The 14,140-nt window shown below is 43.6% G+C and overlaps 1 protein-coding gene across 1 annotated transcript in view; it reads right to left on the bottom strand.

Annotated features, from left to right (window-relative positions):
- Positions 1-1,155: 1,155 nt before the first annotated feature.
- CHN2 (chimerin 2) overlaps positions 1,156-14,140 on the bottom strand; it is a 290,985-nt gene continuing 278,000 nt past the window's right edge. The window contains exons 9-13 of the mRNA XM_004456592.4: positions 13,929-14,102; positions 9,689-9,766; positions 7,278-7,415; positions 5,620-5,725; positions 1,156-2,982 (exon numbers count right to left, since the gene is read on the bottom strand). Of these exons, the coding sequence (XP_004456649.1) occupies positions 2,811-2,982; positions 5,620-5,725; positions 7,278-7,415; positions 9,689-9,766; positions 13,929-14,102 (668 nt within the window). The 3' untranslated portion in view covers positions 1,156-2,810. The remainder of the gene's footprint in view (positions 2,983-5,619; positions 5,726-7,277; positions 7,416-9,688; positions 9,767-13,928; positions 14,103-14,140) is intronic.

Below are 14,140 nucleotides of genomic sequence, written 5' to 3' on the forward strand. Positions count from 1 at the left end.
AGTACTTATACGCCAACCAGACTGGGTGTTCAGGAAGAGTCAGGCAGTCCCGGCAATTCTTCATCCGTACGGTATGTTTCTTTCCTGTGCTCTCCTCACCACCCCTCCTCGATCGCATCTTCCCCTCTGCCCTTCCAGACTCCTGTTTGAAATTCTGCACTGGCCGGCCCCCCAACCAGCTTCTCTCCCCTATACAAACGCGTCCAATTATTTCTTGCTGGCCACCCAGACTTCCTGGTGCCCTCCACGCTGTCGAACCAGGTGACGTGAATGCCCATTTATCTTAATGGGAGAAAGCAAAAGGGTCTCCTCCCAATCTCACACTGTCTTCTCCCCCTCACCCTGCCCCTGTCCCACCTCCCCCAAGCTACTTGTGGACAATTTGACAGTGAGTTTCTGGGAATAATGCTGCCTCTTTTATGGTCTAACTACCAGAGTCATTCCAATGGCAGGAATTTCAAGCCAGGTAAGAGGAGCCGGGTCAGGCTGCCAGATGGTGGAGGAGATAGGTGAGGGTGAGCAGCTTCAGACTAAAGCAAGGCGGGGGGGATCAAGTGTTGTAATCACATTGGAGAGAAGGAGTCAAGTGAACCTCATTAGCCATTATAGAGTGCTGTTATAATATCCCTCATTATTACCTAGAAGTGGATTTAAACTGGGACAAACCCTGTCCTGCTCCTGCTTCGTTCACCCCCTCCCCCATGCCATAGCCTTTCCCATTCCAAGCCATTGCTCTTAAAACAGTAATGATAATAATGAGACATCACTCTTCCTAATTACTTGAGGTCATAATTTCATCTCGGATGCTACAGTCAGAATATCGGCTGCACTTTTTCAGACGAGGAAACTCATTCCCAAGGCCATGTGCTGATAGTAGTAACACAGGCAGAGCTGGCATTTCTGCCTCCCAAACTCTCTTGCCTCTGTCCCACAAACGGCCTGGAGGGATTGGCTCAAACCCGCCCCTCTCTTTGGAGGGCACAAATGGGGCGGGTCTTCTCAAAAGTGAAGGTGGAGTGTTAGACTCTTAGACCAGATTCTCCAGTAGGAGGCGATAGAAAATCTGTTGTCAAAATCACTCCGGGAACAAAGGTCTGGAGAGCCCCTCCCCACCCCCAACACAACTTTCATGAACATTCTCCAAAACGACAGACAGAGGAATTTAATACATTTAATGCTCTTCCTTCCATTTACACTATCATAAATTACAAAGTATTGTGCACTTCACAAAATAAAACCATTTCCAGATAATTTTTGACAGTATCAAGGAGTACAGGAGCCACAACAAACAAATCTGTACAGCTGGGAGAAACAGCAATCGCAGGGCCCAAGCAGAGCCGTCCTGACGCCCTTGCGGCAATGGAGCCCAACCGCGCGGCAATGGAGCCCAACCGCGTGGCCCTGGGGACTTTTCCAGGACAACCACCCAACTCCTTTCAGCTCCACCGAACCCACTCGGTAATCCTCTCCTGGTCATTCCAAAACAAGATGAGTGAGTAATGATATGATTACCTCTGACAATCAGAGGAAGAGACATCGTTGTTGGATTAAAAAAAAAAATCTAGATTTACAGCTTTTGATGTTTTAAATATTTTCCACCTGTGTTACAAAATATAAAAATTTTGGTGTGAAAAGGTCAGGCTAAGATAAATGTAACTATTAGGATGGAACTAGAATCGTAAAATCATGTTAAATTATTATCCATACAGAACTTCTTTCATCAAGGAGGAACTAATATTTGCTAATTCTTAAATTCTATCTTTTAAAAATAGGCTTGTTTGTAAAACAAAACTGAAAAAAATTTCAACAAGACAATTAGTTCTGCAGATTCACTTTTCATAGATACAGAAATATGGCAAAAATACCACTTGCCATTACAGATGAATTCAGAGTTTGCCCAAAAAAGAAAAGGGGGAAAGTGCTAACTTTTTACACGGCTCAGATATATCTAGTGTCCCCAAATCATTTTAACATCAAGTGACAGCATTCTGTATGTTTCTAGATACACACACGTGGTATGGGAAGATTATGACCAATTCCGAAACATACTTTAGGAATTTACCACACTTTTGGAAAAAAAAAATATATGGACGTTTCAGACTATCCTCCAGCTGCTGTCAACAAATGCTGCTCGATAGGAGAATGCTAGGGTTTAGAGCAAAAACTATCACAGATGGGACACGAACGGCAGGCGAAATTTCCTTGGAAAGCACTAATGACAGAGGTATGTCAAGATAATACTGCATTCATGGTAAACTTTTTCAGGGCATCACAGCAAGAACGCAGGACGGGGTACTCGGATAATAGTCAATGCACTGCATTGAGTTCTATTTGCTAAAATAAAATAACATTCTTGCAGCTAAAATAAAAATACATTTTACAATATAGGTTTCATTTAACATTTAACATATAGAATTGTCTTCTCGTAAGTGGAAAATGTATAACTGTATCAAGTACCTCTATGAAGTAAGTTTCCTTTAATTACTGATAAGACTGAAGTTTAAAGGTCTATCTTGGTTTTTTAATAAGTTAAAGAAAAATTTATTAATCATTCTCCCAGCAAAACAGACATACATACGAGGCACAGCAAAAGACCCCAGGAGAGGGGCTTTTCTCGCCCTCGCCCCGTGGTTCTCACGCAGCAGTGGCACGTGTCTACGAGACACAGTACCCGACTTGGCAATCCACTGCGGTCCAGGAAATTCTGTCACTTGTTTGAAAAAACAGATCAAGTGGAAGAAATGTTTTCATTCCTGTAGCCTTATCAACTTAGACGGGGCCGGGGCCATTCAGCTCACTTCCCTGACGGATTAAAACAAAACATCTTCGTTTTCTATTAAAATCTGCACAATCAGCTTTTGGTACCGCATGTCGTGGAGGGTGGTGAGGGTGCTGTCCTCAGGGGGCCTCATTAAGGTGGGCCCAAACACGATCCCCAGGTTTTCTGCATTCATGAAATTGTCCTTTTCATTCAGGGTCACCCTGCAAACCAAACACACACGCAGGCATTATATAGACAGGCGGGCAACGTGATTTACTGATTGGGTCCTTATGTCCCTGAGATGTTTGGAAATTGCAAAATAAAACAAAATTGGGGAATAAGAATTACAGAAAAGTAGGAAATCTCTTGATGATTTTTCTTTTTAGACAGTTGATTCTGCTCTCAGCTAGTGGAAGTGAATTACTAAGGGGATCTACTATATACTCAATCTTTAAAAATAGAAAATCAACACGGAACTGACATTTAAGGACTCTAGGTTTAAGGAGGCAGCGGGTTGTCAGCTGGCCCATGGTGCATCCAGATTTCAGTCCAGCCGTATATGGAAGTCTGTCTTCCACCTTGTTGCTTCCTACCTTTCTTTTTTGCTGGAAAGCAGGAAGCTGAGGGCAGGTTGCCTGTCTGCTGGCAGGGCTGGTGCCAAATGGGGAGGGTGAAGGAGAGGACGGGGCTGCCACGAGTTTAGGACTAGCCAGGCTTTATCATGGAATGGGGAGTGGCTGACATGGGGCCGAATGGGAAAGCATTTGGACATTATTTCTAGCTCCCACAGGACGAGGTCTAGAGCAATAATTATTGTTGGAATTGAAAACCATCATTTCAACATCCATGAACGAATTGTAAAGCCTTTAAGAATGAAACTTAAATCCCAAAGCCATTTCAATACCTTCCTAGTAGACTAAAGGTACAATCTAGGTTTTAGGAATGTAGGTTTTAGAATATTCATTATGGATCTAAAAGGGAGTAGGTGTTCCAAAGGAGCAAAATAGAATTAAAATATGGTTAGGCTTTGCACAAAAGGCTATGCCTTTGTGTCTATTCTTTTGGCACCAAGTAGGATTACTCATTTAGCATTATTTAAGGAAAGTCAACTTGGCTTATTACTTTCATGCTACTCAACTAAGAAGAAGGTAGGAGAGAGGATAATCATCACTCTCAAAGTGCTTACAGCTCCTTATCAAGTCAGGCACTGCACTTGACCCACCATGATAAAAGGCCATTATTATTGGCATTTAAAATTCATCTGGGAGTTGTTAGCGCTTTTCCTAACAGTGGTACATTGCCCTCCAAATTACAACAATTGGGCATTGATCACAATGAAAGAAAGAATTTACAGCTCATTAAAAACCGTGTTCTGAAACTTTAGGTCTATTCATTATCCAAAAAGTACTTGTGCATTTAAATTCAATAAATTAAATCAAAAGGGGACTCCTCTGAGCCAAATGTTACCAACTCTGATTATGTTGAGTCCAAACAACAATATTTGTATGTCTCATAAGGCATAAGAAAAATAAAATCTCAACATCCACTGTTTACACATTGTTTGCATCTTACTTCCTTTCACTTGCTGCAAAGATCTGCGAATTGGTCAGTGTGGACACTTTCCAGTTCATTTTATCTAAGAATAAGACGCTGCCATGTAGCTTCCAAAAACATGGGGGGCAGTGCATTGAAGTTTGCTCCTCCCAGGACCCCTTCAACAGTTCAAAGACCAACCTCTCAACCTCAATATACATGCAGAGTGAAGGGAAGAGCCCCAAGAGTTATGGAGGAGAGTCTGGAGGGAGAGGCTCTAGTGTCCGGTAAACATTTCATCATCTCCATCTCTGACTCACATGCTCTCGTACTTAACTACACACACCTGAAGCCCAGTGTGGGGGGCACCCTCCAAGATGGCCTGGTAGAATCCCCACCACCTGGAATCGACACCCTTGTGTAATGCTCTCTCTTGGGGGGGGGGGGGCATGCATCTAGTGACTGGCAGAAGTAGCGGGATGTCAATTCTGAGATTAAGTTACAAAAGACAGTGTCTCCCTTTTTGGGAGTGCTCCTCCACTGGCTTGCTCTGAGAGCACCCAGCATTTGTGTTGTGAATTTCCTATGGTGAGAGGCGCTTGGCCAGGAAGGAACTAGGGGTGGCCTCCAGGCAACAGCACGCGAGGAGCTGAGGGGTCTGAAGTCCAGCAGCCTCTGAGGAATGGAATCCTGCCTTCGTCAAGCCCTCAGATGAGACTGCAGCCTGGCTGACACCTTGACTGCAACCTCATTAGAGACCTGGAACCAGAGGCACCTGGCCAAGCCAGGTGCCCACGAAATCTGTGAGATAAGGAATGCTAAGTTTTAAGCTGCTAAATTCTGGAATAATTTGTTACAGTAGATTACTAACACACCTGAAAAGGCAAGAGATCAGGGTGGGAATGTGTTCACCCAGAAAGAAGGCAGGAGAAGGTCTAGGACTGGGGCAAGCAGTAGGAGGAAGAGCAGAACTGTGTTGGAGGAAGGTAAAGCTCTGGAGGCAGCACCGACAGGTGGCTTTAAGGTGCTGTGTGAGCTCTGGTTCAGCTGCCTGGACTCTGACCCTGGCTTCACCTCTTTGGAGCAGTTACTTAACCTCGGGCGCTTCAGCAGTCTCCCCTGGAACCTGAGGCTAGGATGGTCCTCCATGTGGGAATGACGTCTCCTACATGCCACACAGAGCGAGCGTTCCAGGGAAGGCAGTGCTCTGCACCGCAAAGGAGTGTCTGTGCACTTAGTGGGCTGGGAAGGAAGGCTATACAATGTTCCTAGAGTGTTATCTGTCCCAGGGGCAGAGGAGGGTTCATGGGCAGGCAATGGCTTACTTCTTGAGGTGGATCATCAGGTATCGGAGGGTCTCATAGTGGGCCGGAGGCAGCAGCATCAGCACGTCATGGACGGCTTCCAACCTCTCATCAGCATTGGAGATTTCTGGGAAGATCACATAGAGCGAATATTAGTGCAGAGATGGGAGGTCGAATTTAAGTTTTCAGAGAAGGAACAAGAATTCTGATTTGTTTGTTTGGGCTACGGAGTGGGGAGAGTAAAATGAAGTTGTACAGTTGCAGGTAAAATTTCACTTAAATCAATCCATTTATTTGTGTTGTACCGCATCCCTAAAGGCTTGGAGGCTGAGCGCCACATTATTACTGAAAGTCGCTATGTAGGTGGTGGGTGGCTGGGCACAGTCTTTCCCCACCAGGAATTTGCAGCCCAGTAAAATGCCTAACTGTCTGGTGCACATGCACGGGCTGTGCTTTGCCCATCTTCTAAATGCTGAGTTGACGAGAAATGTCACGGACCAAAGCTCTAAACGTTACCGCACCTGGTAGTGTCATCTGGAGATTGTCTCATGATTTCCCTGGTTGGCAGCTGAAGCCGCCTCAGCTTGCACTGATGGCACTTTCACTAGAGTGCTGGCGTGGGTGACCCTGGGGGACAGCCCAGGTTAGGAAGCAGATACCACGCACGCGAACAATGGAAGGAAGCCTGCGTGCTTCTGCCCTTCGGGTCTCTGATAGGTGTTGGCAGCTACTCAAAGAAAGTCCTCGCTCTTCCTCCTGAAATGGAGGGTTCGCAGCTCCTGCAGCCATCACCACCAGGGCCCAAGGGATCCCTGAAAGAATGTTCTTAGCAGGGAGAAGGTCCATCTCGCACTACTCCCAGCTTGCCCTTCCAGCTCCCCATCAGGCATCTCATGACTATATTTCACCGCCTGTATATAACCCTTTCAGTAAAGGTTCTTTTTATTAAAAAAAAAAACTTCCTCCAAGTGGGCTTGACTTCTGCGTCTTGCCCCCCAGCATCTGATTCTCGCCTTCCTCACCACTGCCTCCTCCTGGGCAGAGTGCAGCCCTCCCTTCTGGCCTCACGATGGCCCAGGGCCTGGCCGAGTGAGCCCCGGGACCCGACGGAGGACACATGCTGCTGCTCGTTCCTGGGCCTGAGGGCTCGGCTCTCCAAGCCTGGCTTTCTTCTTCTGTAAAATGGAGCTTATAATACTTGCTCATGGGGTGGAGGAGAAGGTAAAACTAGAAACCGAGTGGGGAGGGCACCTTGAACAGTACTTGACACAGTATATTCTTGGCTTAATATCAACGGGCAAAATATAGAGTGTGACTTTAACCAATTAGCCTAAAAGATGAAAGTTAATCTATATAGTTCTCATGAACAACATCTGATTTTTCACTCCAGAAACATTCATGTGTTCAATCCGTAGGTCTAACTGTGCTGGTTCTAGCATATAAAAGGCTATGGGGAGGGACAACTGCCTGGCCCCTAGCCCCATCCAGCTGGCTTGGTACTGGCTAAGCGTGGCTGGTGGGCTCTGTCTGGTTTCCTGGCATTACCACTGTGCCCTCGTTTGGCAAAGCCTAAGCAGCGCATGCAATAATTTAAGCGGTTCTGAGTTTCAATTTTCTTGAGATCAAAAGCATCCTATTAAAAATCTGGTACAGTTGGAAAATTAGTTCTCAGTACTTACTTGCTGCTTCTATAAATTTGGAATAGGTATCATATGTGATGATGGGAATGGGTAAGTCTCTGAAGTACAGTTTAAGGGCTCCCGTGATGATGTTTATGTCTGGATAGATGTTGGCAGATATATCTGCCTTTTCACCGTCTGAAAAAGAATCAGTGATCCAATTCCTCATTAGGCCTTTATTTCACCAAGTTAAAGCAGGAACAGAATGAAAAAAATCCAACAATGAGCCCTCCCTTACTATTCTCTAACAACTTTGGCTTTTAAAAATAACACTGAACTGCAGAAGGCAACAAAATGGAGTTGGGTGAGAGTGAGGTTGATTCTGAGGGTCTATGTAGCCCAAGAGCTAGCTACACAGACTCGAAATTCTTGAAATTATTCTTTGGGCCCAAGCCCCTGGTCATTTGTGATGTAGAAGTTTAACAGAGTAATTTGTATTATAGGCACAAAGGTTAATAACAGGATCGCCATCTCATTTGAAATAAAAAAGCACCAAGGACGTTGTCTATCTCCACCAGTATTCCTCGGACTTGGAAGTTGAAGGTCCTTGAAAAACTGTCAAATCTCTTTTCTATTGTTGCTTTCATGCTCTTTGCAGTTTCTTTTAATATAACTCTTCCTCCCCTAACCCCAAGGATTTTAATCTGGGAAACTTCAACCTTCCCTTATGTATAGGCATATATTTTACCATTTGTATATTCATTTTCAAGACCTTCTTGACTTGTTTATATCATTAGTAAATATCAGTATATTAGTAAATATATACTGTCACTGACTATAAATTTTTTATATTACAACATAGAGGATCTATTGGCATTGAAAGAACAGGTGCCCCAGCAAAGATAACTAAATGTATAGCAGCTATAAAATATTGACCCCATTCTTTACATAACTAACAAACATTTGTCGAGACTCTATCTTGTGCCAGGCATTGTTAAGCCCTGGAGAATCAAAGAAGAAAAGAGCTACTCCCTTTCTTTGCCAGGCAGGCAAACATACAATTACAAGGAAATGGGCAGGTTGCTACACTGGAGGCCTGGGAAAAGCCTGGGGCACATGGGGAAAAGAAAGGAGCTCTGAGGTCAGCTTGGGGAGGCCAGGGAGGCTTCACGAAACATTCAACGCCGAGCTGAGCCCTGAATGATAGGTGCTGAGGCAAACACATTCCAGATGGGAAGAATGCCACGAGCCCCAAACAGCTAAGGTATTGCTGGGGGAACTGGGGATGGGCCTGAATAGACAGGGAGGGCCAGATTATCCAAGACCTTTCATACTACATTACAACACAGGGGCCTATCCAGTGGGCTGGGGTTCCAGCCCTTGACTGGCTGTGTCAGTGTTATTTAGATTGTTCACTGGAAATACAGATTCTTGGGCACAGCCAACCCTCCTGAATTAGTCTGGCATGGGCCCTGGTGATTTGCATTTTTTAAACAAGTTCTCAGGTTGGTTTATGATATCTGACCTAAGAGACAGAACGGCTTATAGAATGTGGGTCAAAAGAACAAAAGGAGCGGCCTCCTAAACGTCTTCAGATTCCCCTACTTCCGTGTTTGGGTAGCCCCCATCCCTATGCTCTCTTGTTTGGAACTGTGCCGGAAGGAGAGGAGGCAACGGGATCCAGAGATGGAGGATACAGCAGGGTACCTGGTGTCATAGGCACTGGCCATGCATACTGGGCAACCAAGTCAAGATTCTTACATGGCACCGATTCTGGTTGCTCATTCAAGTAGTATTTTATTTATTTATTTAAAATGTAAGGATCTTTATTTCAAATTCAAAACAATAAAATAGAAAAGGCAGCTCAAGAAGTTATGGAAACATTCCTTCTAAAAAGTTCTGTCCAGGCGCTTTTATCTCATCTAATTCCAGCTGCTAACTCAGTTGTTCCTCTAGTATTCAGAAAGACACACACAGATGAACCCAGATTAAATGACATATCAAGATCTCCTTATGAATGAAAAAAATGAAGAGAAAAATTGCTTAATCATATTCATATCTCACAAAACTACTCCCTAATATTTTTTGACCTTACATTAATATAGTACCAACTTTGCTTTTGCTACAAAAATATTAGAATGTTGTTAACTATAGCCTATCAATTACATTAGTTGTATTTTCCCCATGTACCACCATGTTCTTAATACCTTGTAGTAGAAGAACATTCCTGTATCTATATTAACCACAAGTAGTACTTTAAACTCACTTCTCAGTGTGATCACTTGTCTACAGCTTTTCGGGAGCTCACAGAGAGGCAGAATTATAAGATTTTTAAAGTATTATTCCTTAGCTTCTTGAAGAATGGCTGTCATGAGCTATGAAACCCCATTCAAGAGAGTGAATAAAACCTGATTCCAGAAGAGAGAGTACTAAGGCTAAGTCAGGTGACGTTAAAGAAAGTGCAAGCCTACCTCTGTCAAATGCCATTTTGACATCTTCGATGTGTTCAGTGAACCCAGAGACTCGGTAAAGACCTTCTGACTTTAATCCTGTTAAGAAAAAGAGATACTTTAACTTTAGCTGCCCCAAACATTCAAAAGACTCTAATTTCGTATCTCCACTGTATGTGATAAGGACATGAGAAAATATGGTCAGTACTCTTATAAACTGCACACCATCATGTCAGTACTTGGACTGTGCCCACTCCATTTTCAGGGAATTTTGTCTTTGTTCACTGTGTGGCTGCCAAGAGAGAACCTGTTTTCTTCCTGCCTCCCTTTTCAAAGCTAACTGATGCTTAAGAGTCTCATCAACAACAGTCCTCTGTTTGCTTTGTTCATCTGACTGCCTGGACACACATTTTGCTGCTACAGGCAGCAATCCATGCATCTTCGTCCAAGAGACATGCTGTATGTAGGACTGTGCTAGCTCCACGCACATATGTGTAGATAATACATGTTATCCTGATTTTACTGCAACAATCCAAATATTATGACTGTTTGTTTTTTAATAATAAATAAGACAGTATGTTGAATGTTTAAAAAATATTGTTGATTTGTAACTTCAGATAACTGATCATACAAACAGATACACAAATCAGGAAAATAAAATTCTAATTATTGATTTTGAGTCCCTGATCACTGCCTATTTGGGCTAATACAACAGCAACAACAACAAAGCAGATCCTGGTTTTTGTTCCTACACCTTACTGTTTTGTTCAGATAGTCCCTCAGTCCTAGCCAGGTCCCAAAAGTATAAGAAGGGATGGAGACCCAGAGTTTAGAACTTGTGCGTCAAAAACTGGCTGCTATCAAACTACAACTGACAAAATTAAGCAAATACCTCCTCTTGCTGCAGCTGTAACATACTCTGTCAAACTCTTGATAACACTTGCCTCTTGAAAACTAATGTGTGATCCTGTTCTTTTGTTTGGCAACCATTTCTGGAGGGTGTGTGATCTGCCACATATAAGGGTCTGCATTAGGTCTGGAGCAGAGACGACAAATACACGTCTCCTGTGACCTCGACATTCTTAACTGATCTCAGCTTTTTTTCCCACTGAGCCCTACCAAGTCTCTGAATTCATATCAGTCTAGTTGTCCATCTTGCCACTACTGAGCAATTGGAGCTCATCCACAAGCAATTGGAGCTCATCCACAAGATCAAACCTGCAGCCATCATCCCTGATCTAGATGGGGTGCAAGTAAGCAAATCTCGGTATAATTGTAACATACACCACAACTGACGCAAGTACACAGCAGTACATGGCAGCACAGCAAAGTGAACAAGTAATCCTGCTTGTTGATAGAAGAGAGTCTGGAAAGGTCCTACTGGAGAGTTGGAAGGAAGGAAGTCATGAAGGAAGGGTTGGAGTTTGCCAGAGTAGAGGCTGCTAGCTATCCTTCTAATATCTTTTCTCTGCTTCCTCTGTAGTAATGGAAACGTTCTTTAAAAACTTCTTTAATTTTTTTATTTTTTATAAGGAGGTACTGGAATGGAACCCAGGACCTTGTACATGGAAAGCAGGTGCTCAACCACCGAGTTACCTCCACTCCCCAGAAACTTTGATTTTTAGAATACATTTCCTTGCATCCAGTGAGATTAAATTCTGGTCAATGCAAAGAGAGCAGAAGTGATGTACACAGCTTCTGGACTGTGCCCCTGGAGGGAAAGTGCCTGCTCTCCCCTTCGTGAGTTCCTGCTCTGCTGGCTGAATGCAGATGAGATGGTGGTGGCCACTGTGGTCACAGAGACGAGGGCAGCACTCAGGATGACCAGCAAAGGTAGCAGGGCCTGGTTCCTGCCACCGCAGAGCTGCTGGACTCCTCCCCAGTGCCTGCGCTGTTACTTGAGAAAGAAACAGATTTCTATCTTGTTGAAGACACTTCTGTCTGGCATCTCCATGGTAGCATTCAAACCTATAGGTTAAGTAATAAAGTCAGGCTGATTTGGAGGTAGAGTTAGAGGAAGTGGTCCTTCCAAGAAAAGGTGAAAAGAAATAATGTGGGTTGGAGTCCTTGTATTGGGCACTTGTGGTGGCTTGGAGAAGACATTTCTTAATTTCAATCCATTCCCGTGCATGTGAACCCACTGTAAAGGGGACCTTTTGATGAGGTGGCTTTGGTTAAGGTGTGGCCCAGGTGAATCAGGAAGGACCTTTCAGGGAAGGTCTGGGGAAGGGGGAGAGAGAGAGAGAGGAGAGAGAGCCATAGGTGGAGCAGCCAGGAGCCCACAAAACCTGCAGGAGAAACCAGGAGAGATCACTGTGTGTGCATTACCATAGGAGAGAAAAGCCAAGGACCAAGGGTTGCGGGCAGCCAGATCCAAAACGCCAGTCTTCTGGGAGAAAGAATCGCCTTGATGGTGCCTTGATTTTGGATTTCTATCAGCCTCAAAAGTGTGAACCAATAGATTCCTATTGTTTAATAAACCCATTGTGTGGTATTTGCTTTAGCAGCCAGGAAACTAAAATAGCACTACACTAGGTCATTTATATTATCAACTCGTTTAACTCTCACGACTACTTTATGAGGTACAATTGATTCTGTTCATTTTTCAAATAAGGAAACAGAGGTTCAAATAGGGGTAAGTAAGGTACCCAAGGTCATTACTACAGCTAGAGAGAGGGCTGGAATTCTTACTTCAAGTGCATGATCTTTTCAGTCTACCATGTCATGTAGAGACCAATGGGCGTGAAAGAGCATTTGAGAAACAAAAAGGAGTTTGTTAACAGACAGGATAAGATGTCAGCAGCAGAATGTGAGCGCCATGTTGGGTCTCTTCCAGTCCACTCTCTGGTTCCCCTCACATCTTCAGTCTCCTAATATCTCTAGCTGCAAACCTTTCACCTTGACTCCCTGGCACACATTCCTGATACATACTATTCTGGCTCTTGTACCAGGCTTCCTTAACCCTGTGTTTCCCACGGACTTCCTCCCTAATGTTAGACATAGCAGCAACCTTGCCTGGATTATTTGTCCTTTCTGATGAGAATCTCCATGGGATGATCCCAGCTTCTCCAGAGAAGCCCACATCTTGTTCTTGGCCCTGATTTCAGGCTCTGGAGAGGCTGGTGATCTGACCCTAAACAACAGTACCCAGGGCATTTGTCCAGGGTCTGGGCACCCCTCTCTTCTTACCCAGGTCAGTACGATCACCAGATCCCAAAGCATCAATTTAGCTCTGCCAGCCCTGAAGTCAAAAGGTAGGAAGCTTTTCTTACAATCTGAGATTAAATGAGCAAGTCCTAAGGAAAAAGAGTAGCTATCACTTTCATCATCCACGGGAAAGGGAAAATTTCCTATCTCTCAAAGACTTCAGATAAGATATACCATCCTCTTTCGTTTTCTTTTAGAAAGAAAGGAACAGTTGGCCAATGAATAAATACCTGTAGAATAAACCAATTTAGACCCAATAACGGATACCAAGTATAACAGAGGACATACATGGCAAAAACGGGTAAAGCCTTACACAGGCTTTTTCCATGGCTCTGCTATCCAAGTTACATCTAGCAATCCAAGTTCTCTGTAACCAGACTCAGCCCACCTTATCACTGCACATTTTATACTGAATAGCGGTCCCAAAAGTACAAATAGAGGAAAGATGGCTCAAACATAACGTAAAACAAAAATCTCTTCTTTGAAATGTTTTTATCTTCCTTGCCGCTTTGATTTTTCATTGCAAAGGTCTTTTTAATCTTCATCTCTTCTTTGAACCAATATAAGGAATGAATTTTATATGGTAGGACATACATGTACTGATGAACAATTTCTTAACTTATTTAATAGGAGCACTTTTTAAAGACTCCATTCAAGCCTTACCTCTACCATGAACGAAATTATCCTCAAATAAGAATAGTCTCCCTCTGTGCCTGCATGGTGCTTTGAATATATGATATTGACTTGTTTTCCTTTCTGACTCAGCTATTTCTTGAAGGTGAGAACTATAACCTTTAAATCCTCAATGTCTAGCACATAATAAATGCTAAATAAACATTTATTGACAACACGTGTGCACGACTCATATAGGATGTGGAAAATGAAATGATTTGGTTGCATTGAGTTTATTTATGTATGTGTGCAAGCGTGTGTACAGGCCATTTCCTCAGCAACAGTAGTAGAGAGTCAATTTAACAATTATAAGAAAATTTCCTTGACAACAGTAAAAATAAACAATGAAACAAATCCCTATAGTAAGGAATAATTTCCAAACCTCTTGCTTCAATTTCCCGAATGCATATGTCCACCACCATGGGTCTCTGAGTGTTGTGAGCCTTCACGAGTGTCGTGAGGTCACAACAGTACACTTTCTTGATCCTCTTGAGATCAGGTTGACAGTCATTGGGAACGTGCTTGGAACACTGTTTGTGTACGTTCAACCCACAGTCTGGAAACAAAGAAGCCACATTAGCCTTGCTCAGCCCT

The sequence above is a fragment of the Dasypus novemcinctus genome, chromosome 5, assembly GCF_030445035.2.
Source record: "Dasypus novemcinctus isolate mDasNov1 chromosome 5, mDasNov1.1.hap2, whole genome shotgun sequence".
NCBI lineage: Eukaryota > Metazoa > Chordata > Mammalia > Cingulata > Dasypodidae > Dasypus > Dasypus novemcinctus.